The 22,137-nt window shown below is 42.6% G+C and overlaps 1 protein-coding gene across 6 annotated transcripts in view; it reads left to right on the top strand.

The window, feature by feature from the left end:
• Positions 1 to 22,137, top strand: part of tiam2a (TIAM Rac1 associated GEF 2a) — a 123,786-nt gene that overhangs the window by 59,565 nt on the left and 42,084 nt on the right. For all 6 annotated transcript variants that reach the window (XM_041811922.1, XM_041811917.1, XM_041811918.1 and 3 more), the window contains 8 exons: positions 955 to 1,052; positions 1,797 to 2,960; positions 7,525 to 7,981; positions 8,597 to 8,769; positions 9,507 to 9,731; positions 14,408 to 14,593; positions 15,989 to 16,132; positions 21,026 to 21,082. In XM_041811922.1, the coding sequence (XP_041667856.1) occupies positions 1,803 to 2,960; positions 7,525 to 7,981; positions 8,597 to 8,769; positions 9,507 to 9,731; positions 14,408 to 14,593; positions 15,989 to 16,132; positions 21,026 to 21,082 (2,400 nt within the window). In that variant the 5' untranslated portion in view covers positions 955 to 1,052; positions 1,797 to 1,802. The remainder of the gene's footprint in view (positions 1 to 954; positions 1,053 to 1,796; positions 2,961 to 7,524; positions 7,982 to 8,596; positions 8,770 to 9,506; positions 9,732 to 14,407; positions 14,594 to 15,988; positions 16,133 to 21,025; positions 21,083 to 22,137) is intronic.

Raw genomic sequence — 22,137 nt, 5'->3', positions numbered from 1 at the left:
GGTCCAGCACTCTAATGTCACTCTACAGCCAAGGTGCATCAAAGTAGGAGCAGATAAACTCTTAATACTACCGATCGCTTAATCCTGAAGGTTAAGGCTTTTGGCAGGGGGGGTGTTCACACTGTGACCTTACACATGCTGTACGTGTGCTGCAAGGCTTAGCGGAGTTAGCACTATTTGAAAGCCTTCCTGGAGCGTGCACTACATGCATGTAACTGGGATATATCGCACTCAGAGGAGAAAACGACCTCCTAGAACATGCTTGTACCTCTTCAGAGTGCCCCTGGTTTTGGATCCTGCCCCTGGACAAACTTGGTGGTGAGGAATGAAAAAAAGAAGCGGGCTTGGATTCCAAGTTTTAAAAATAAACAGGCAGGCTAACTGTAGAAGGCTCTCAAAAATTTTCCTCACATCAAAGGCGACGTCATTTACTTGTGGGGAGGTGGAAAAATGCAACTAATGTTTGGTTTCAATGACTGATTGGGGTGAGTAAGACTTGGGGGAGGAGTGTATTTTTAAACTAGTCAGACTGTAGTGCCAATGTGGCACTAATTTTCTGCACTGTCTTGTAACTTTATTTATGTGATACTACTGTGAACTTGAATTGAACCTGCTGTGATACTTGAGAACTCTAGTTTAGAGAGGAAATATCTCTGATTCTGGGGTATCAGCTGAATTGTTTCTGCGGATCTTTTTTAATCATGGAAAACCAAACTACCACAAGTAAGACAATCTCAGATGCTGCGTCTGATCAGTCTTGCGCTGACTTTGTTTATCCCAGTGAGAGACGCACAGTGCTGCCTACCAAACACTGTCCTCTCTTGAATCTTGGGGATTAGGCGTCCTCTTTATCTGGCACACCTGTTATCAAACAGGGGGCTCTTTGCACATGCTTAATTACAGCCCCTCTCTAAGAAACTAAGCACTAAGTCAACCTCTCTTTCTGTGTTTCAGATGAGCCAGATGACAAAGCAATGAGTTTATTTTGGGAGATGAGGCGCAGAGAACGTCACGCATAGGAGCTCCAATCTGAGAGGAAACTTCAAGAACTTGTAAGTCAAGGAACTGAAGCCTTCATATTAAAATTACAGTGTTCTTTTGGTGATTATAGAAGAGTTTTGGTTTAAAAAGTACCCTGGTGTATTTTTTTCCTGATTCCTGATGTATTGATAAAATCTGCATTCTCCAGTGATACAACAGCTGAGATCACTCTTACGTATGCTGAATAGATGTTTGTTTTCATTCCTAATCTACCTGCTGTGCTAATTCAAAGACCTACCTAGTCTTACCTATTATGTAATCACATCACAGACAGCAGCAGACTCACGACTGTCACTCTCAGTCCAAGCTGAATGTGCTTTAGCGTCTACCATTTAATAAAACGTCTGTCCGGTCACGGCTCTCCATCACTAATGTAAGAGTGTTGTAGGGGATTTTTTTGCTATCTTGAGCCCTGTCACACATAACAACTGTGACAGCCTAAAGCCTTTTTTATCCCTATTGTTCCTATAGAAGGAATGGAAGAATGTAATAAAAAGCAGGAGGGGAGACTGGACAGGTTTGTGACCAGAAGGCATGAGAAGATTTCAGACCTGCTGCTGTTTTGCCAATTAAACAATAATGTGTGCATGGTATGGTTTTATAGGAGTGGTGTCGTTATTGTTTATAAGTAATAATAAGTTCATTGTATTTTCTTGATGAGCTTGTGTTATGTCATACCATGACATACAACCTCCTTATGTGTGAGTATCATGGATTTTCCAGTAGCATAATGCCTGTGTTTTTTCTTTTTCCAGATAGCAATGGGAAATTCAGAGAGCCAATACAGCATCCAGGGTCCTAAAGGGACAAGTTTTGTGTTCCCGGGAAAACAGAAGCCACTTAAGTTACGCTCAGGGAGAGATGACAGTCTGTCTCCCCAGACATGGTGGAGAAGTGCTCCGGTAGGATCACCATATAAGACCAGGCGTGTTGGCTGTCTCTCTCCTCCTAAAAGTCGGCAGCCTTACTCTATCAGGCATTATGACTACATTTCTGAAGACACAAGAGGCAACCCAAGTGCTCACCACTGGCACAAGTCACCTGGATGTGGCATACGAAGGCGCCATATGTCAGATGAGTATGATGGTAATCCCTACGGGGCAGAGCTGAATGGACACGCCCGAAATGGACATATTGATGAGGCTTTAGAGGAACAGAGTAGCCCAAGAGTGGTGATCAAGAAGGATGGCAGTCTCAGGGTGGAGTTCACCAATGCATCTGGCCATGCCCTCCTCCTGGATGAAGCCTCTGGTCCTGTACAGCTCCTCAAGTTCTCCCCAAACCTGGAGTCTGCCTCCACTCCCAGTCTGCCTGGTTCAAGTGGTAGCGCACAGGAGGGCCACTGCAACGGTCCACCACCGGCCTCCACCTCCTCCACAGCCAGGACAAGCAAAGGAAGCTCGCTGAGCTCTGACGGCTCTTGGTATGACTCTCCATGGGGGCCCAACACAGATCTATGTGAAGCGGATCAACCCTGCTCCATCACCAGGACTTTAGTCCACTCCCCGATCCACCAGCTTGCCTCCTTCACTGAGCAGTCCCCTCCTGTGTCCATCACAGACCTGTACAAGGATCCTACAATGTCTGCAACTTTCCCCACAGCAAAGGACTTGTCTTCTCAGTTCCAGGAGCCTCCACCAGGCCAGAGGACACACCGAGCCTCTTTCGCATCAGCTCTGGACGTTCCACTGGAGGAGGAATGCCCTGAGGTTCGGCAGTACTCGTCATACACACTGCCCTGCCGTAGACCCAAAGCCCACACCATGAGCGGGGACCTGGAGCAGTATCCTGACCAACATCAGCAACAGGAGCAGGCAGGGACAGACTTTGCTTTCCATAAGAAAGACTCCATAAAAACCCGTATCAGACGCCTCAGTGACTGGACAGGCAGCCTCAGCAGGAAGAAAAGGAAGTCACAGGTAGGTCTAAACACAGTGGATGGTGGGATTATGCTGATCTTGTCTTGTGGTTACTATTTCTGAATATTTTGTACTAATTTATCATCATGGAGCTCATACAGGTGGTGCTTGTTCTTACTTTCTACTTTACTTTTAGCCCTCAAAGAACAACTTTAGATGAAGTTATCACCCCCTTATTCAGGCCTTAAAGGTAAAACTAATTAGACCAGAAGAGGGCTTCAGTAAAAGCTTTGCACAGTCAGTTTCCTGTCTGGCATGCTTTATTTGATTATGAGCCACAGTGGTGGTCTTGGCATGGTTAAGAACCAACCATCGTCCTCTGGTCCTTGCGCACCACAACACCAGCTGTCTGAGGACAGGGCACAGTGGGGTGGCACAAAATGAAATTTGTAAGAGAGCCAGCGCTGGGTCTTGTTATTTTTGAAAGGAGGTAACAAGGATGATAGGTACCTCTTTCACGATGTAAAACATGGAGGATCCTCGGGGGAAGAGAAGTTTGGGGTTGATGTGCAGAATTTATGATGACTTTATCTGGAAGGGTGGATCTGAGGTATTGTTGCATGCTAATTATTTGTGTTTAGTTGTTGCATGTTAATGCTTGACCTCATTAGTTTGCAGACAGGTGCACGTAGGAAATTTAGGAATATGAGCACGTGAGACATAGAACAGACAGCTGGTGCATTTTCCCAGTAGTAAAATGATACAAGTAGCAAACAGACACGGGTCGGAGGAGAGGTTGGAAATAACCACAGCTTGTTGGCATGCTCATGACTTTAAAACCATGTGATTTAGTCCTACAAAGGCTGCATTCTTAATAGCTTTAATTTGACATGAAACATTACTTGCAACTGAGCCTGAACTTATGTCTCTCTTTGTCTTTGAGGCTTGAAAGCAATTGTTTCTGCATTAATTCATTTAGCTTTGTCTTGTAAAAGTTTTAAGAATGCTGTTTGGGCACTGCCAAGAGAATCGCCGTAAGCCTCTGAGAAGCTCTGTTCGAGTGAGACTAAATCCTAGCTGAAGATTTAACTCCACCCTTCCTCTAATGTTAATGAATCACTTTTGGGTGTCGGGGCTGTTGTGTGGTGCAGATTTTCAGGACTCCCCTCGTGGTCTTTAGAGAGTAAATCTTCTAATAGGGATTGGAGTTCAGTTAGATGGGTGTGACAGCAAACCAAAGGGCAAACAGAACTGTCCTTGTATTCAGATGGTTTATTTATTGTGACTCTGTGGGGATTTCCAATTTTTTCTTCAACAGCATATCATTCTTATTTTCTTTTTAGCCTTTAATTAACCAGGTTAGTCTCATTGAGATTGGAAACAGCAAATTGCACAACAACAAATGAACGCAGGTTGTGCAATCCATCCTTCAAGATAAGAAGTGAGGAAAGGTAGTCCTCTTTTTGCCTAGAATGGCTTTATAAATGAAGACCAGCACTTGTTTCTGTAGAACAAAGTAAAACCTTTCAGAAATATACTGAATGGGCTCCTTGAAAGACAAGTTTCCATCAAGTAAAAACCCTGAATATTTAAAAGAAGATAACTCATTTTCTTTACTGTCCTTTGTAACAATATTCCCAGGCAATGTCCTTTTAGCTGCTGTTGAAGATGTAAAGAACATGAATTTATCTGCATTTGGTACTAGTTGTAAGCTGATCTTGGACTAGATCAAAAGCATACTGAAGACTTGTAAAAGCTTGTTCAGGTGCAGGCACACAGCAGTAAATAACAGTAACATCAGCATAAGAAAATGAAATGAGGAGTTGGGAATATTGTGTCCAAGGAAATTTATGTACACTCCCCTCCAAAGGTATTGGAACAGTGACACCAATTCCTTTATTTTTGGAGTAGACTGGAAACATTTGTGTTTGAAAGCAGAAAATGAATATGAGAGAATAGATCACCATATCAGCTTTCATTTCCTGGTATTTACATCTGGATCTGATACATAGCTTAGAAGATAGCACTTTTTGTTTGAACCCACCCATTTTCTATGTGAGTGAAATTATTGATCATATGACTGACAGGTGTATTTTGTTGCCTAGGTGTGTCCTATTACATTGATTATTCAAACAATAAGTAGCGCTGAATGTCTACGCTCAGTTTCAGATTTGGTGCAGGCTGTATTTATAGTTAGAGGTGTAACCAACATGAAAACCAGAGAGCTGTCTGAACTGTTAGTGACATCAGCAACAACCTCCAGAGGGCAGGAGTGAAGGTATCACCATCTACTGTTCGCAGAAGACTTCATGAACAAAAGTACGGAGGCTACACCAGAAGATGCAAACCTTTCATTAGTGGAGAGAACAGGAAAGCCAGGCTGAAATTTCCTTCATCATGCAGAAAGATAGTGACCCAAACACACTGCCAAAACAACAAAGGAGTTCATCAGGGGCAAGAAATGGAGGGTTTTAGACTGGCCAACGTAGTCTCCAGACTTAAACCTTAAAGCGTGCATTTTGCCTGTATTCATGATGTGATGTCAAACCCAAATGTTTTCAGTCTACAGCAAAAATAAAGGATTTGGCCTCACTGTTCCAATAATTTTGGAGTGGAGTGTAGATAATAGACAGCACTGAACCTTGTGGCACCCCCTTCTCAACTCGTAGTACCTTACAGGTAACACCTAATTCAGCAGCCTGGGTTCTTCCTGTCAGATAGTTGGCATGCTCCAAAAACCCAGTAGCTTTAGGACACTCCAATAGACACTAGGATCCACAGTATCAGGCCTTGGAGAAGTCTATTAAAGGAGACAAACAACATTGCATGTTGTTCAAGGCTTTAAGAATGTTTTTTACAACTTTCAAGGCAGCAGTAGTCATACTGTGTTTTTTCTGAAACCTAAAGGGAAATACATGAGATACTTTGCCTTGATATTGTCTCCCCGCCTTGTCCTGACAAGCACCCCCTTATTTGACAATGTTAATTATAAATGTAACACAGCTTTCACTTTAAATTAGTAATGTCTGCCTCTGAATCAATAAATTTGCTTGCTTTAACATCATTCTTCATACTTGACTCCAGTCTTGTGCAGAAGTAAAGCTGATAGTTGGCAGTTTTGCCGGCAGCCATGCTTGCAAGACTTTAAATGAGGAGCTTTTATTCAATAAATGGTAATAAATGTAACAAGTTGAGCCCTGTTTTTAGAGATAAGTGCTAAGTGGAATGCATTTCCATTGAAATGTGACAAAGCTTAATTTTTGATGTTTCAGGCAAAAAAAGGATCAGAGATTTAGGGTTTATGTTTCTCTTTCTTAGAGACAAATCCTGCAACAAGTTTCTGCTTAAGACTCCAAAGTGCTTCGAGCTGGTCTTAAGACAATATATCCTTTGTCCTTTGGGGCTTTTTTTGTTGACTGCCAATCCTCCATGGCATGTATCTCAAAGGGCTTTTCACAGAGCCTCTCTTTTAGCAAGTGAACCAAAATCAGGAACTCCTCCAGCTCTGGTTCCCCTCCACCTGGGCTCTGTTGTGAGTTTAAAGGTCAAATCAAAACCCCGATGCCAAAGGCCAAGAACCTGCTTGTAATAAAAAAACAGCTGGATGAAAACTTTCAGTAATGTGGACAGATTTAACTAAGGGGAGGCTGAAAAAACCCACCCTTTGCTTAGTACAATTTTTTCTTTGACTGCTTCGTTCAAATACTGTGTTTTTCTGGCAGCAGGTGAATGTTTAAGTTAGACAGAGCCTGTCTCTGAGGGGTTGAAAGGGTTCATTACAGCCCTGCAGCCAAACACGAGAGCTGAGCTGTCTGTTAGTGACACAAGCTAGAAGATGGAATTCTTTAAACTTCATTTCCATATAAATAAAGAATTTGTTTATGCCTTTCCAATTCCAGTCCCTCACTGATGATTTGGGAAAATTTTAATAGTTTGCTAAATATCAACAATAAGAGTTGCATGAATAAGAATGGAGACGACACTGATAGTGCTGAGTGAGCGAGAGACGAGAGGAAAACAAAGAAGGAGGATGAGCTGCCGGCATGACGACTCATACTGCGTTTTTGCATGCTGAGAGCACTCCACTCTGTTGCCAGGGGCAGAATCAATGCAGCAATCTAGTCAAGTGTAGGTAGACTATCATTAGGCATGAAAAGTGCAATTCCATCAAGTGTTCATTTGGGAGATTGGGAAGCCACAGCGGCCCTCGGATGACGTGAAATTGTCTGAGCCTGGAGGGTTCCAACCTCCTAGGTGCCATAACAGGAAATTTGTCCCACTTTCTCAGCCTAGTGGAAGATTTAGGGACTCTAATGTAGACTTTGAAGTAGGTTGGAGTGGTTTCACTGGATTTTTTCAAAAGTTTCTGCTCCAATCTTGTAGCACCTTCAGGCTAATTGAGACTAACCCATTTAAATTTTTTTGTCCCTGTGCTGTACTGAGGTACCCATTTAGGGGGAAACAGTGCAATTTTGCAAGAATCTGTTCACCTGATTTATAAATCTTCAACTAGTTTAGGACATTCAAAGTTGGCTGGTTAAAATCTGCCATTAAAACCTCTTCTCCACCCCCTATATCATCATACCCTCCTAACCTCTCCTTTTCTGTTTCTTTTTTCTCACAGGAGACCAGATACAAGGACCTCACTGATGCCTTTGACAGCGGGGTAGATGGTCTGACTGCAGACACCAGCTCCCCCTCCCAGGTCTCCAGTCTCCTCTGGTTCCCAGGAAACTCCAGGGCCCAATCATCAGGCACCATTCACCAAACCACTAGCGACGCCGTACGCCAAAATATCTATGAGAACTTCATGAGGGAGCTGGAGACGGGCATTGGACAAGGAGGAGGAGTGAGAGGTGGTGACAGGAGAGACCCATCCACAGGCACCGAAGAGGGTGACAGCAGCAGCGAGTCAGCGGAGGGCTCCTTGGAGCAGCTGGACCTGCTGTTTGAGAAGGAGCAGGGAGTGGTGAGACGGGCCGGCTGGCTTTCCTTTAAACCACTTGTCACCTTGCACAAGGATAGGAAGCTGGAGCTGGTGACCCGCCGCAAGTGGAAGCAGTACTGGGTGACCTTGAAAGGTGAGGGGAGGGAAATTATGCACCTAGAAGAATGTGCTGACTTGTGGTTTTGACATGATTCAAAGTTAAGTAGATTATCTAAATTTCAGTTCAATAATTCACTTTGAAGGAATGGGTGGGTTCTTCTTTGTTCTCTGGGTTTTTCTTCGCAACAGCAGTCATGTCCTTGACAGTGGCATCACATTTGACATTGACTGATTGTCCTTTCCTCCTACTCTAAAAGCTTGCAAGGGATTATGCTGTTGCTTCCAGCCAAATGGAGAAAAATTCAGGCTATGCATGCACAATAACACGTGCTTTTTATCTCTGTGTTTGAAAGCATTTACTGAAGATAGTCCCTTGGAAGTAAGAAAAATACAAAGGTATATGCAAGGACAGTCATTTGTGCTCTTTTGGGAGTATTTAAAAGTTTTTCTTTCTTTGTACTTTATTCCTATTTCTTTTTTACAAGGACATTGCGTCTTTTAAAAATTACAAGACAGTCAAAGAAACCCAAACTCTCACAGTCAAGGAGGCCTGACTCAATGATGCTTGTTTTCTGCATTTCCTATTATAAAACTTGTATCTCTTGCTCTCTGATGCTTTGTATCCTCACTTCTACTCCCTCTTTTCCAGGATGTACATTGCTGTTCTATGAGACTTATGGCAAAGGCTCTCCAGAGCAGGATTCATCTCCTCGTTATGCTCTCCTGGCTGAGGACAGCATTGTCCAGGCTGTTCCTGAGCACCCCAAAAAGGAGAATGTCTTTTGTCTCAGCAACTCTTACGGAGACGTCTACCTCTTCCAAGTGAGAAACATTTCTACACACTTACAGCTAACATTATCCACATTTTAGCTTCCCTTCTCTTAAATTTGGCACATGAAATGACCAGATTGACATGAGAGTGACTTTTAAGAAGTTCACAAACTTTCGGGCTGAATCCTATTTGACCGTTGTGCTTTCTGACCTACATATCCACACCAAATTCAGGTCTGTGCTCAACTCTGTTCCTGTAGCTTCACCCAACTTAAGATTAGCTGCACAGACTGCTGTGTGTTTCGGTGTCTAGACCTACATCTAATAAAAAAGCTCTGCACTGGACTGACATGGCCCCAGAAGCAAGCAGAGAGAGAGAAAATCCTCTCTGCAACATGAGGACAGCCTGGGTTTTCTCCTTTTATTTCCCCTCCAATGAGATGAGTCACTGTCAATTTACAGAGGTTTGGTTGGTTTCTCAACCAACATGCTTCCCCGGTTTTAAGACTGGAGTAATAATCATGAAAATGGTTGATAAACTGGGGAAAAATATGATTGGTTTTCAGTTATAGTTCCTAAACTGCTTTCTAAAAGATGCACCACTGATCATGTTTACTTTGACTGATTCAACAAAGGCCAGCCTTCCACCCAGTGATCATATTGTGATTTATGATAACGCAAAGGCAGTGAGAAAATAGACATTGCATCTCTGAATCCAGCTTGTGTCAGGAATATTGACCCCCCTACTTCATCAAATCAAACTCCCCTGTCCCCTTTTGCCCCTCCAGGCCAGCAATCAGACTGACCTGGAGAACTGGGTGACAGCCATCCATTCTGCAAGCGCCTCCCTGCTGGCCAAGCGCCAGGGGAAAGAGGATACAGTGCGCCTGCTGCGGAGCCAAGTCCGCAGCCTGCTGCAGAAGATCGACATGGACGGAAAGATGAAGAAGATGGCTGAGCTGCAGCTGACTGTGGTCAGCGACCCCAAGAACCGCAAAGCTATTGAGAATCAGGTGAGGTTCTGGTGGTGATACAAACCAGAAGGCAGTTGCAAAGAGAATATTGGAGGCCTCTGGAACTTTTTACAAAGTGTTATGTATTTCACACCTCCTGGACATATTACACATCATCTGCTATTATATGCAACAGCACTGCTAGATCATAAGGTATAACATATGCTGTTTTCATGTAAAGTTTCTACTTCCTCTGTTTGTCGATTTTCCTACGTGCAACAACCACACGATGTGCCCTACTTAAATCTCCTGATTTTGTGACTGTGGTGACGATCTGTGCTTTATTTTTGTCTGTGGGTGGGTGAAGTGGCCTAAATGCATCAGTCCCCAAACGCATTGCAAGGGGCCCAGGGGAGCAGCTTGCTCCCCGAGCATCAGATTGGGATTCCAGATGTTTTCTGGTAATGGGCTCTCAACGTGCATTATCCTCTTCCTCCTCCTCACAGCCTGGAGGAGAATCCAAAGCACCCATCACTGTGCCTTAGCCTACATACAGGAGATTACTGATAGGTATAAAAAGCTCATAACCTATGGCGTATCTAGAACCCAAATACTTACATAAGGGATTCTTGTCTGATCTTTAATTTGGGGAAATCCAGCTGCATGTCTAACCTCTGATGATCAGAATGTTTGTATTTTGTTCATTTTTGTACTAACCACTTATGCAATAGCTGAACAAAGCTGACATGCTTTCTCAGTCATTACTCTTTATGGAAGTGCTGATATCTTATTTTTCATTGTCATAAAGTTAAATTACGTTCAAGAACCACAAAGACAGATGCTGGACAGCTCGCCGCATGACCAATGGGGATGTCACTGCCTGACTGTGAGCTGACTGTGAACGTGTATCTGTTTCCAATTAGCCAGTGTGCCACCTCAGAGCAGACAAAGAGACAGACGGGGTAGGAGTCAATGATAGGGTCAGGGGAGTATGGGACAGGACTGTGATACAGGCGCCCCAAGGCTGATGATAGATTTAAGGTTTCGTTGGGGTTGTCTAGCACCAAAAGGGCACCACTTTGATGTACCAGCCCCCACCCATTTCCACTGAAATCAGTGCCAGTAGACCTCTTTTGAAGATGCACACACAAGCTCACATACACACACACTCACTGCGATCAAGTTGCAATGAAAGACTTTTTATGCACTCAGGCTTTTACAGAAGGTCAGGAGCAGATGTTAAAGAGGGGAAATAAGAAAAGATGAGAATCTGTGAGCAGCGAGGCTTAATAGCTCTAAAATGAATGTAAACAAATTGTGCACACAGTGCAGATGGGCCCAAACATGCCTTGCTATTCACTGCAGTGGTTCAAGCCTGCTAGATACACAAAGAAAGATACACAAGCCTTTACTAAAGGTTCTGTACATCAGTGATGCACCCTGTCATGAGTCACTACATCAAGTTTTATGCACAGGACTATTTTAGGAATATCCTTCAATAATAGCACTTATATTAAACTGTTGACAAACAGATCCAGGGGGTTTTTACATCAGAAGCATGAGAGGATGTTGTGTGATAGTTGCACATAGACGGACAAGAGTTTATCCAAAGCATTGATCCAGTGCTTTGATCTGATATCTCCCACTAATACCTCCTTTCCCATCTAAAGTCATCTTTAGACTCATTTAAATTCATTCTCAGCTCTGCCAGTACACCCTGTAATATTAAAGTCACTCAGGATTAGCAGGCTAAAAAACTGAGCTTTGATAACTTAGTTAGCATTTTATATATGTTTTTTAGCTCACAAGATTTGAACATGTCCGAAAGATGAAAATGACACAAGTCAGTAATGCTAACATGATGTGTCCATCATTACTAGAGTTTCCAGTGTTTCCTGTACTAAATGAGGGGCAAAATATACAGTTTGGAGCTCACTTCCACATTGGTGTAGGCATCACATGCAAATCCAGTAATTGAGTAAAGTCAAAGCTCAAATACACATGTCTTGCTTGGACTATAATTATGTAAGTTTGTAATAATAAACCTCTCTCTTCCCCAAAGGGACCCCTAAACTGAAAAATGATAGCACACAGCTCCTTCTGAGAGTATGAAAGTCCCTGTTAAGTGATAAAAAATTCTCTATTTTAGGATTATTGTATGACAGACCACTTTGTCATGAACCACCACATATACAGGTATTCCTTTTATCACATTCATTGGCAGATGTTGCTCTTTAAAATAAGTCTTCAGTGGTAATTAGCATTGGAGGCTTTTATTGTTGAAAGACTTGACAGGAATAGAACGTGTCTACTGTTCGATAATTTGCTAAACTTTAGCAGCCTGATGCTAACAGACAGCAGAGATTGGGCTGTGGCTGCTTTGAGAGAGACAAAGCCACAAGCTTTTTTTTAAATCATCCAGGACTTAAGAGACTAAACACACCTTTAGCTTGTGAGGTGTTTGTTCCTGCTGCATCTGTTTCAAGTGGAAAATAGGCAAGCATTCCAGCAACTAGCCTGACCCCTGACCTTATGGTGAACTATGGCCAGAGCTCAGCTGTCTGGCTCTGTGCCAAGCAGAGAGACAGAAGTTTGGGATTACATTTACTGTTTTTTGGCACAAATCTCTCCATTGTAATACTTTTTTTTTTTTACCCTTAGGCCACTGTGAATGATAGATTTGGGAAATTTACCTCACAGTGACCAAAAACACAGCATGTAGCTGACTGCTTAAGAAGGCAGTGACATCAGCTAACAACAGATTTTATTCAGATGAACTGCTTGGTGATTTTAAATTGCTGTAGTGTCATGGGGTGATTCCCCATAGCGACTGATGACATGGTGGGGTGCTGTATTTGCCCTGCTTTAAACGGTCTTATTTCAACATATCTAGTGTGCTGAGACACAAATTTGGATTTCACTTAACAGTAACTTTAAAGAGTTCACATTCTGTTGATTGGTCTCTTAAAGATGAAATATTATAGTGAAAACAAATTGTCATTCTCAACTAGGCACCCCCTGTAACTTTTTTGCCGACATTGCTTGCACCTCAAGCTAGCATTGTCCTCTTTTGCATCTCTGTAGCAGCATGCTGAGCTCAGTCATACTCGCCTTTATGAGCTATTAAAAATTCCACATGGCATGAAGACCAGAAGGCTTTTATTGAGTCATCGCAACAACCCAAGATCATCACAATTTAAATGCATGATGCCTACTGGCTGTGTCAGAACCTATCTGGGATCAGTAAAGTGTCTTCTAGTGAATGAACAGATAACATCACTATACAGGACAGTGGGCAGAGCAGTTCAATTTAAACATTTAGGGATATCCTGGCTGATATGGGTTGGTTGACAACCCTAGCCATTAAGAATAAACGAGCTATGTCTTCTTGCATAAAGATAATCACCTGTTACCTCTGTGTAATCTGTAGCATTGACTGGCAATTAGCAGGAAATCACAAGACTAAGCAAACAAGGTTACTGTGTCTTAGCTTGCCTGTGGCACTGTGACCACAAGGGACAATTACAGGAAAAGGCTAAAACGCTAAACCATGAAAACACATTTAAAGACGACTCTACCAAGAATGCTGGTTGCATCTGCTGGGAGGTAATATATCACTTAAAGCTGGTAGTCATACTTTCTCAAATAAGGCTAAAGCAGCAATTTTGAAAAAATGTATCCAGGTATTTTAAGGAAAAAATGCATCATTTCGTGTTTTAACCTTCTGTAGTCCAACCAAGGGTGTTTGAGTTGGTAGTAATCAGAATATTTAAACATGTACCCATACTAACTTTCCATGTAGGTCCTAGTAGGAATAATTCTTTGTGTTTTATCACTAAAACTATTTAAATAACTGACATGCCAAATGCAAGGTCATTTGTAACAAAAGCATGTGGATTCTCGGTACTTCATCCTTGTGATCAGACACTGGAATGTGAATAATGGCAGACTGTCATTGATTGGATGCTTGTTAACTGAGGACACCTGTACAGCTGTGTACACGGGCATTTTCATGGGTTTGTACTACACATAGCTCAGTATGGACCCATGGTGAATTCTGTGGGAATTCTTTGTCTCAGATGTTCATAAAAGCCCACCCTCCTGTCCCTTCACAGTGTGTTACTAATTTAAAGAATGTCGTCACTGTGAATGAGGCCTAATAGGACAACGCCATGGGGTGCGTTATTGTAAATGAACTCACAGTGCAGAGGAGACCCATTAAAGTCAGTTGTTATGGAGGGTTGTTTAACTTGAGTGTTCTCATTAAAAGTAGTCTCCAGCCAACAAAATAAGCACTTTCTCAAAGCTTACATAGCGCAGACAGGCACGGGGGGGGGGGGGTGACTGTAAACTGTGTGTGCAGGGTGGAGGTTTAACGGGTGGTCTGTGCAACATCACCTCTCTCTCCAGGCTTAGATAAAAAAATAGGCATTAGGATTTACTCTGCACAGTTACTCCTCTGCTAGATATGCAGTCCCCACTTCCAATCAAACCTCCACCAATGTGTGCCCTCATCCTCCAACATCTGCAAGCAATTTCTTCTTGATGGAAATCACCCTTCTGACCCTGATCTTCTGCTTTGACTCTCCATCTACCCCTCCCTCTTCACTCTACCAGCCCCCCTCACCAGCATCCACTTGGTTCTCTTTTCTCAAGCATCACCCAAATTCCCCCAAAAATAGTAAAATCCTTGAAACAAAGTAATCAAAGTCTTATCTTGTTTGTTTTTTTTCCAGATCCAGCAATGGGAGCAGAACTTAGAGAGGTTTAACATGGACCTGTTTAGGATGCGCTGCTACCTGGCTAGTTTGCAGGGTGGAGAGCTTCCCAACCCAAAGAGCCTGCTGGCAATCGCCAGCCGCCCCACCAAAGCAACTCTGGGACGGCTGGGGATCTTCTCTGTCTCGTCCTTCCATGCACTGGTGAGAAAGCCTTTGGCCTGAGTTTTACTTACACTTACTGCACATACACATAAACAACATACCTGCCATGCAGTATGTGTTTAACAAATCAGCTATGAACATAATCAAAAATTAACGCAGCACAGACATTCATACTGGTTAAGATAATGAAAATAAGATTGGTGTTTTAGCTCAACAAGTGACCCTGCAACTGGTGACTGAGCAGAGGTCAACTAAGCACTTATGGGGCTCTAGGCGGACACATGCGTAGGGGCTCTCCACATCAATTGCTCTCCCCCTTTCAAATTCTTATTCATCAAAAAGAAAGTCCTACTTGTAACTTCTTCTTGTCATCAGTCATCACACAGGAATGTCATGTCCAAGTCATGTCCACACAAAACAAACCAAAAAAATTAATGTTTAGCAATGTCTTGTTATAGAAGTGCCCCAGTGAATTTCAGAATGTCAATTCTGAGGCTCTAAATTGGAGCAGGAGAAGGGGTTAACTATGTATTCATGGGGCCCCTAGTAGTCCAGGGCCCCAGGCATTTGCTACCTTTGCTGCCTCTGACTTTGAGTTGAGTTTGTAAGCGGCTACGTTTGTATCTAGTTTAGTTTTTCATTAAATATATATTTTAGGAATGTATTTTGATATTTTAGGTAAAAACAAAACAAAGAGACATTTGGATTCTTGCAGAATTCTTTCTGTGTAACGGCTGGAACAACAGCCAGTGCAGCTGGCTGAAAGTCATCAGTTAGCACGGTCACTAATTAGACTGAAATATCAGGACTGCTATATCTTTGTGCAGAGTAAAAATCTGATGATCTGGGCACCAGTTTTGCTTGCTCGGTGGAGCAAGTGCATATCTTCCCTTACTCTCTCACCCCATATTTCCTGTCTCTCTTCAGCTGTCCTATGTAAATAAAGGCAAAAACCCCCAAAAGTCATCTTAAATATATAAAAAGATCTGTTGTTCTTATTAAACTAGTGATGTTACTAAACAGGGAGTTCTTATAAATAGCACTGTAGTAACTTACTTTAGAGATACCTTGTTTATAGTTTACATCCTACACATCAGGTAGTTGTATACGGTCTGATGACAAAGCCGCTGAAAACAAGGTGAAACAGCCATTTTATCTTAGGCCTCAGACGGATCCTGAGTAACTGCTTGGATACATAGATGCCCAATAAAAAAGTGCAGGCAGTGTCAGCTGTGATACTTCAGTTGTAATTCACTTGTTCTCTAACAGTTCTCTTTAAAAACCTTTTGATCATTTGAAACTACAAAGCCTCTATCCAAGGTCTCCCTTTTCGTGCATTAGTGGAGGAAAATTGGGCTAATTAAGATGGTCTGATTAACTGGAATGCTTTGTTGAGATAAACGACTGCTTTTCTGATAGTTTGTCTCTTTTCAGATTTGTTCCAGAGATGAGGCCACGCTTAGAAGGCGCTCACTGTCCCTGACTTACAGAGAGCGCAAGAGAGGCCTTTTCTCCTCGATAAAAGGCCTCGATAACCTTACAAGAAGAGGCCGAGACAAGAGACCTTCTGCATCACAGGTACTACAGAACATACACAAAAAATATCTAATAAGCATTGTGTTTGGTATTTCTTGAATTTACTTCATATATGTTTATAGCGTTTGCTTGGATGAATTAAAAGATCTAAATGAAGTATAGGAATATGAATATGAATATGAATAAGAAGACAAGATTTTGTAATATGTGGCTTGTTACAAGCTCATGAGCTATCACTCTAATCACAAAGAGATATGATAACATGTTATAAAATTACATAATGGGAATACGTCATTATTTTTCAATGTTTTGTCAGTGTTTAAAGCCCGAGTGCTGCATTTAGACCTAAAGTGACACTAAATTAAGTGAGCTTGAGTAAAGGAACTCTTCGGGTGGTCCATCTTAACAGATTGTTAATGCGGGGTGATGCCTTCAGCAGGGGAAATACCCGCACTACTGTACACATGCATGCAGAATTTATGAGCATGCATGCACAGTGGTGAGGTACACTGCACATGCATGTTTGTTAGCACACTCGGCCTCTCTTGGGATGTTCTGCTGAGAAAAGCTGTCTTACACACTGAATATACACTGTGTATATTGTTAATGAAACAACATGAAAACACGTTGCCTACTTGCATGTAAAATGCCTGTGCTGACATGAAAGAAAGCCAGGGATTGGTACCATGCAGCACTTTCAGCACATTTTCCCCCTAAGGAGATTTTATTAATTAGGAGCACACAATCCCACCTCCCCTCTGCTTCCTGGTAAGTTTGAGTGCGTACCTCCCATCATCATAAACACAGTGGAGAATTCTTCACCCAGGTGCAGAGGGGGAAGTTTAAATCCTCTCTGGTTAGTAATTAGACTTGTGTAGGCTGGTTATTTATTGATAGAAAAATCCACCACGCTGTACCCTGAAGGTATGGCCCTGGAGAATACAATCATCTAGGAGGTCTATTTTCAGAGTTTTGCCACACAGGAAACTCTAATTTTCTCTTGTCTTTTACAGACCTTTGTTCATTAGTTGAAAGTCAAGTAAAGGAGGGAATTGTGTTTTTGATTAGCAGCAATTTACCTTCTTTGTTCTCAATGCTGTGAAGCCTTATTGTTTTTGAGCTCACACAGCTAAGAGCCAATCATGTTCTTCAGTCAGAGCCTTGACTCCTGACTGCTTACAAAATGTTCCCTGTCCTGTTTCACTTGCTCTTATCTCACTCACCCATGCCACCACCTGCTCTGTGATATTTATGTTAGGACATTTGCGCAAGTCTCTCAGCGGCTAGGTATGTGTTATTATTTTTCTGGGGAACTCCAGCCGGCCGGCCTAATGAGTCCACGCTACTTTCTGCGTCGCAGAAGGCCCAGGTGGCGCTGCAGCTCACACATGAATTATTGAAAGCCATATGTGGTAGATGGCATTCTCCCGCCTTTTCTTAGCCCCACAAACACCAGCAGATGGTTGGTGTAAAGACACTAAATATTAAATAACCTTCCCTTACTTTTTTTCACATGTTCTTCTCCTGTTACAAGCTCATTTCAGTGCTTTCAGGCTTTTTTTCTTCACATGAAGCCTCATTGGGAATGAAGTGTTGGGTTTCCCTGCTGTTGTTTGCTGTTTACCTTTTTCTGCTGCAGTATTAGTTTCAGGTTTTGTCGTTCTCCATGGGAAATTCATTGGTAGTCATTTTAGATTACATCATCAGCCCTTTGCTCGCGTGTAGTACTGAAGAGACACGTGTTTACGAGAGACGGATTTGGACAGCATGGCAGTCAGAGGAGCCAAACTCTCCTTCATGTGCTTAAATCTGTTGTTGCCTCCTCAGGTTTTCCAACTGTGCAGGAGATTTTTTCATGATACCTTCTTGGTCCTTACCTAAGCGTCCTTCTCCATTTATTCCCACTTCTCAGAAGCATGCCTCTAACCCCATTCTGCTTAATTAAAACCTAGAGTTTTCTTTCAGCCCCTCTCCTAACATTTGTGTCTCCTTTTCCCCCCTCAGCTTTTTCCTGTCTCTCAGAGCATAAACATTACAGAGTTAGTTGGCGGTCCTTTTCCCACAGTTTCCATACTGACTCATCTGTGTTGACTAAGACTAAATCTCATTTACTGCTGCGACTCCGGACCTGACAACCTTAGTCTTTATCCTCTCCCAGCTCCTTCCCTCTCCTTTTCTCATCTCTCATCCGTCTTAGGCGAGCGCTGTATACAGTAAAAGAGCTGGCTGGCAGTCGGCTGTGGGAAGTAGGCCAGAAAGGTTCAAGGATTTGTGGGAGAGATGGTAAAGCTTTCTAAAATTAGTCAGTTTATGGCAAAGCAGGGCTGTTTACAGCCACTTTATAAATGTACACGTGTTATCGAGGGAGAGTTACTGTGCTCTGCTGACCAGAGGTCAGATGAGAGTTCTCAGTACCGTAACAGGAGCCAGGGGTTTGTCTGACTTGGAAAGAAAACTTTCTTGGGATTTCTTTTTTCATAGAAAGTAATCCTCATCTGCAGAAAAGGAGATTTCCTTTTCCTATACACTCATACCTAAGTGTATTGTACAAAGTATCAGGAGGATTTTTGCGAGAAATTCATTTTCAAGTGTCAGTTTTACAGGAAAACTTTGCCTTTTTCACACTTGCACTCCCAAAAACTTTGAGAAAATTGTAGGGCTGGTCAGCCCCAGAAATCTTCCTGTTCATGTGTGCACCTCATAGTGAGACTTGTCTATTGGACTGGATGAGAGGGGGTATAAGTGGGCAGCCTAGGTTCAAGTACAGCCTGTGGCTCTTTCACTGTATGTCGTTCCCCACTCTCTTATCCCTGTTTCCAGCTCTATCCATTGTCCTATCTCTCAGAAAAGACAAAAAAGCCCCAAAATAAATCTTTTGAAATTTTGATGCTACAGTGACAATTTTGCCTTTATATTAATTCTTGTTATTGGAAATATTTACCATATAAAAAATGAGTGGTTAATGGTATACTTGCAAACAAAAAAAGAAGCAGCTTCATAATGTTATCAGCAAGGTTTATCTTCTTTTGTTATTTCCTTATCTGTTTTGCAAACTTTTGGACTGGCATTCATGTGGGAAATAGACAACAGGTTTTAGCTGTGTTGAAATGTCACTAGATTTCCTGATAGTCTCAGACACAGCATACCTGAGGTGGCTGATGTTCCACCTAATGACGTCACAGGACTCAGGTAGCAACTGAGAGGATGCCAGCTTGCATGTTACCTTACTTAACTGCTGTCCCACACACACAAACTTGAGCGAAACTAAACTTTTGTGTTAAAATCCAACCATAAAACACCTGATCTGGCCTGAGGCCCAGCTGACCAGCATGCAGATGAGCTTATCCAGCTTGTATCCTGTTGTGAAAACCAGTCACTTCTCTCTACTGATAGTCTCTTTTTTCTTTAGTACACTTCATGTCAGGGCTAGTAGGTTGTCCATCCATCTATTTTCTCATCCCCTTATCCTGTGTTTGGTCACAGGAAGCTGGAACAAATCCCAGCTTACATTGGCCAAGGGGCGTGTTCTCTGGGCTGGTCGCCAGTCAATCCAAAGGCTGACATAGAAAGAAAAACAACCAGAACTCTCCCCTCTATGGCCAATTAGAGTCATCAGTTGACCTAATGTGCCTCTGTGCTCTTGGGAACCCATGGAGAAGCAGTTTTTTGTAGCCTTCCCCATATCTGTGCCTTGCAACAAACCTGTCCCTGAGCTCTGCGGGTTTGGTTTAGGCTCAGGCTGCAACATAAAAAAGAAGACCGTGAAGGGGGTCTGAATACCTCCTGAATGCACTGTGTATAGTGTTTTGTTTTTTTGTTTTTTTTGCCAAAGTATCTGCACTTTTCCTTGAGTCTAGTCTTGCACTCTTTCCACCTCTGGTTGTGTTTACACGTGTGCTCTATGGCAGTGCTGCAGCCTCACAGCAAAAGTTGTACAGAGCCTTTCTCTGTGGTTTTTGCTTGTTCTCCCCATGCTTATGTGGGTTCTCTGTAGATACTCCAGCATCCTCCAGTCAAAAGACATGGTTGTTAGGTTAACAGGTGACTCTAAATTGGCTGTAGTTGTGAATATGTATTGTATGGTTGTCTTCATGTTTCAGCCCTGTGATTAAATGACCAGTCCAGGGTGTACACCAACTCTTCCTGATGTCTGCTGGGATTGCCTCCAGCCTCCCGCAACCCTGAACAAAATAAGCGATGATAATGGGTGGATAGAAATAGGGAAAGACAGCGTTTACACACTCCAAAAACTTGAAGTGCTGTTTTGTATGTGGAGAAACACTTAAGAACAAAATGTCCCATTTCTGTCTCCAGCTTTGCCACCTGTCATATCTCCTCTGCCCGGTGACAAAGTATGTCAGCTAAATCTGTTAACTGCCGCTTTTTTGAGTGGAGGCTGGAGTTACACCCTCACATAACAGATGACTCTCTGTCACTGCTGTATTATAGAGTTGTTAAAGCCCTCTGGGTCTGCAGAGTCACCTCCAGTCCTGGGCTTAGCCAGACACAACACACCTTACAATCACAGGCGGGTGAGGAGAGGTGGAGGAAGATAGAATGGATTAAGAACAGATAGATTTAAACTGTGAGGGCTGGAGAAGGGGGGGCAGCTCTTGTCCTCCTCTCATCTGTAACTGGACTGTGCCCCTCTTTCATCTCTCTGCTACATAGAAACCACAGAGTGTCCAAACACATCCCCTCCACTCACACATCTACAGCCTATTTCTACCACTGGACCTTCAAAGGCTACAGACGCCATGTGGAAGCAGAATCAAAGCTCTGCACTCGCCACATGTAGTTTTTAATTACCTCTATAACAACACCGTGTGTGTCTATTATTGTGTTGCTGAAGTGGCTGGCCACTTAATCGCTCATGAGTCAATCAGTGCGGTGCCCCTGTGTCTGAACTTCTGATGCTTCTCTCTTGATTTTCAGATTTTTGAGAGCGACGCTGGAGGTCAAACATACGCCCTCCCTCCCAGGAGCTCCGAGGTGAGTCATAGGGTTGGCTAACTTTGTCGGCTACGGTTTCTGGATCTTTGATATATCTTTTAAAAATTCCTCTGCCATCTGTCATATCCATCGTGTGGTACCGTTTAATGTGCTGAATTATCTGTTACAGCGTGAAGTAGCCGTGTCAGAAAAGGGGTCCACTGATACTTTGACCTCTGCTGTCTTTCATGGCTTTGATAGTTGGCTGTGTAAAGATATTTTTCATACACCGGGGATCAGATAGTGTGTGTGCCTGTGAATATTACATGCTGGAGATCAAAGCAGTGAGTCCTTTCATGTTGATCTGCCGATGTCTGAAAGATAAATAGACACCATAGAGATTTTTACTGGAGTTGAACTGTGGTTAAGGCCCTGTGGACAGGGCTCCGATTCCCAGCATAATTGACTTAATGGAGGACTCAAGTGTGGAGCAGAATCACTGATTAATAGAGCAGATTTATAGTAAAATTATTGATGTGTGTTTTCAGCCATCTGAGGTGACAGACACAAGAAACCGCAGGTTATAAGGTGGTTACATGACTGAATAATAATGTCCATAACTGATCTGAACCTTACCTTCTTTAAGATTCTACTTCTCTTTAGCCCCCTGGTCAGATTTTTCTTCTTTTTTTTATTAGCAGCTCAACAGCAGGGGTAACTTATGGTGAATGAAACTGACGTTTAAAAGGACTCTCTTTGCTTTAACAAGGTCAGACCTATTCTTATAGTTTGCCCGTCATATGTATAAGTCATGAAAATGACTTATACATATGACGTTGGCAAAGCTTAAGACTATGTTGACAATACTGATTGGAAAAAAGGACAGAATATTAATATTAAGGATGGGACATGTTGACTTTGAGTCATCTTTATGAGGAAAAGTTTGAATTTTGAAGGAATATTTTGGCTCAGTCCCATTTCTGTTTTTAACCCTGCGCTTCAGTTTTGAATTCCCCCCGCGAGTTCCAAGTAGAAGTGGTGACCAATTACACTGCACATTTTATTTTTTCATGCTGCATTCACAAACTGAACCATAGCAGCCACAAAGACCAACA

This window comes from Cheilinus undulatus, linkage group 18 (assembly GCF_018320785.1).
Source record: "Cheilinus undulatus linkage group 18, ASM1832078v1, whole genome shotgun sequence".
Lineage (NCBI taxonomy): Eukaryota > Metazoa > Chordata > Actinopteri > Labriformes > Labridae > Cheilinus > Cheilinus undulatus.
This window is presented reverse-complemented; position numbering and strand designations above follow the sequence as displayed.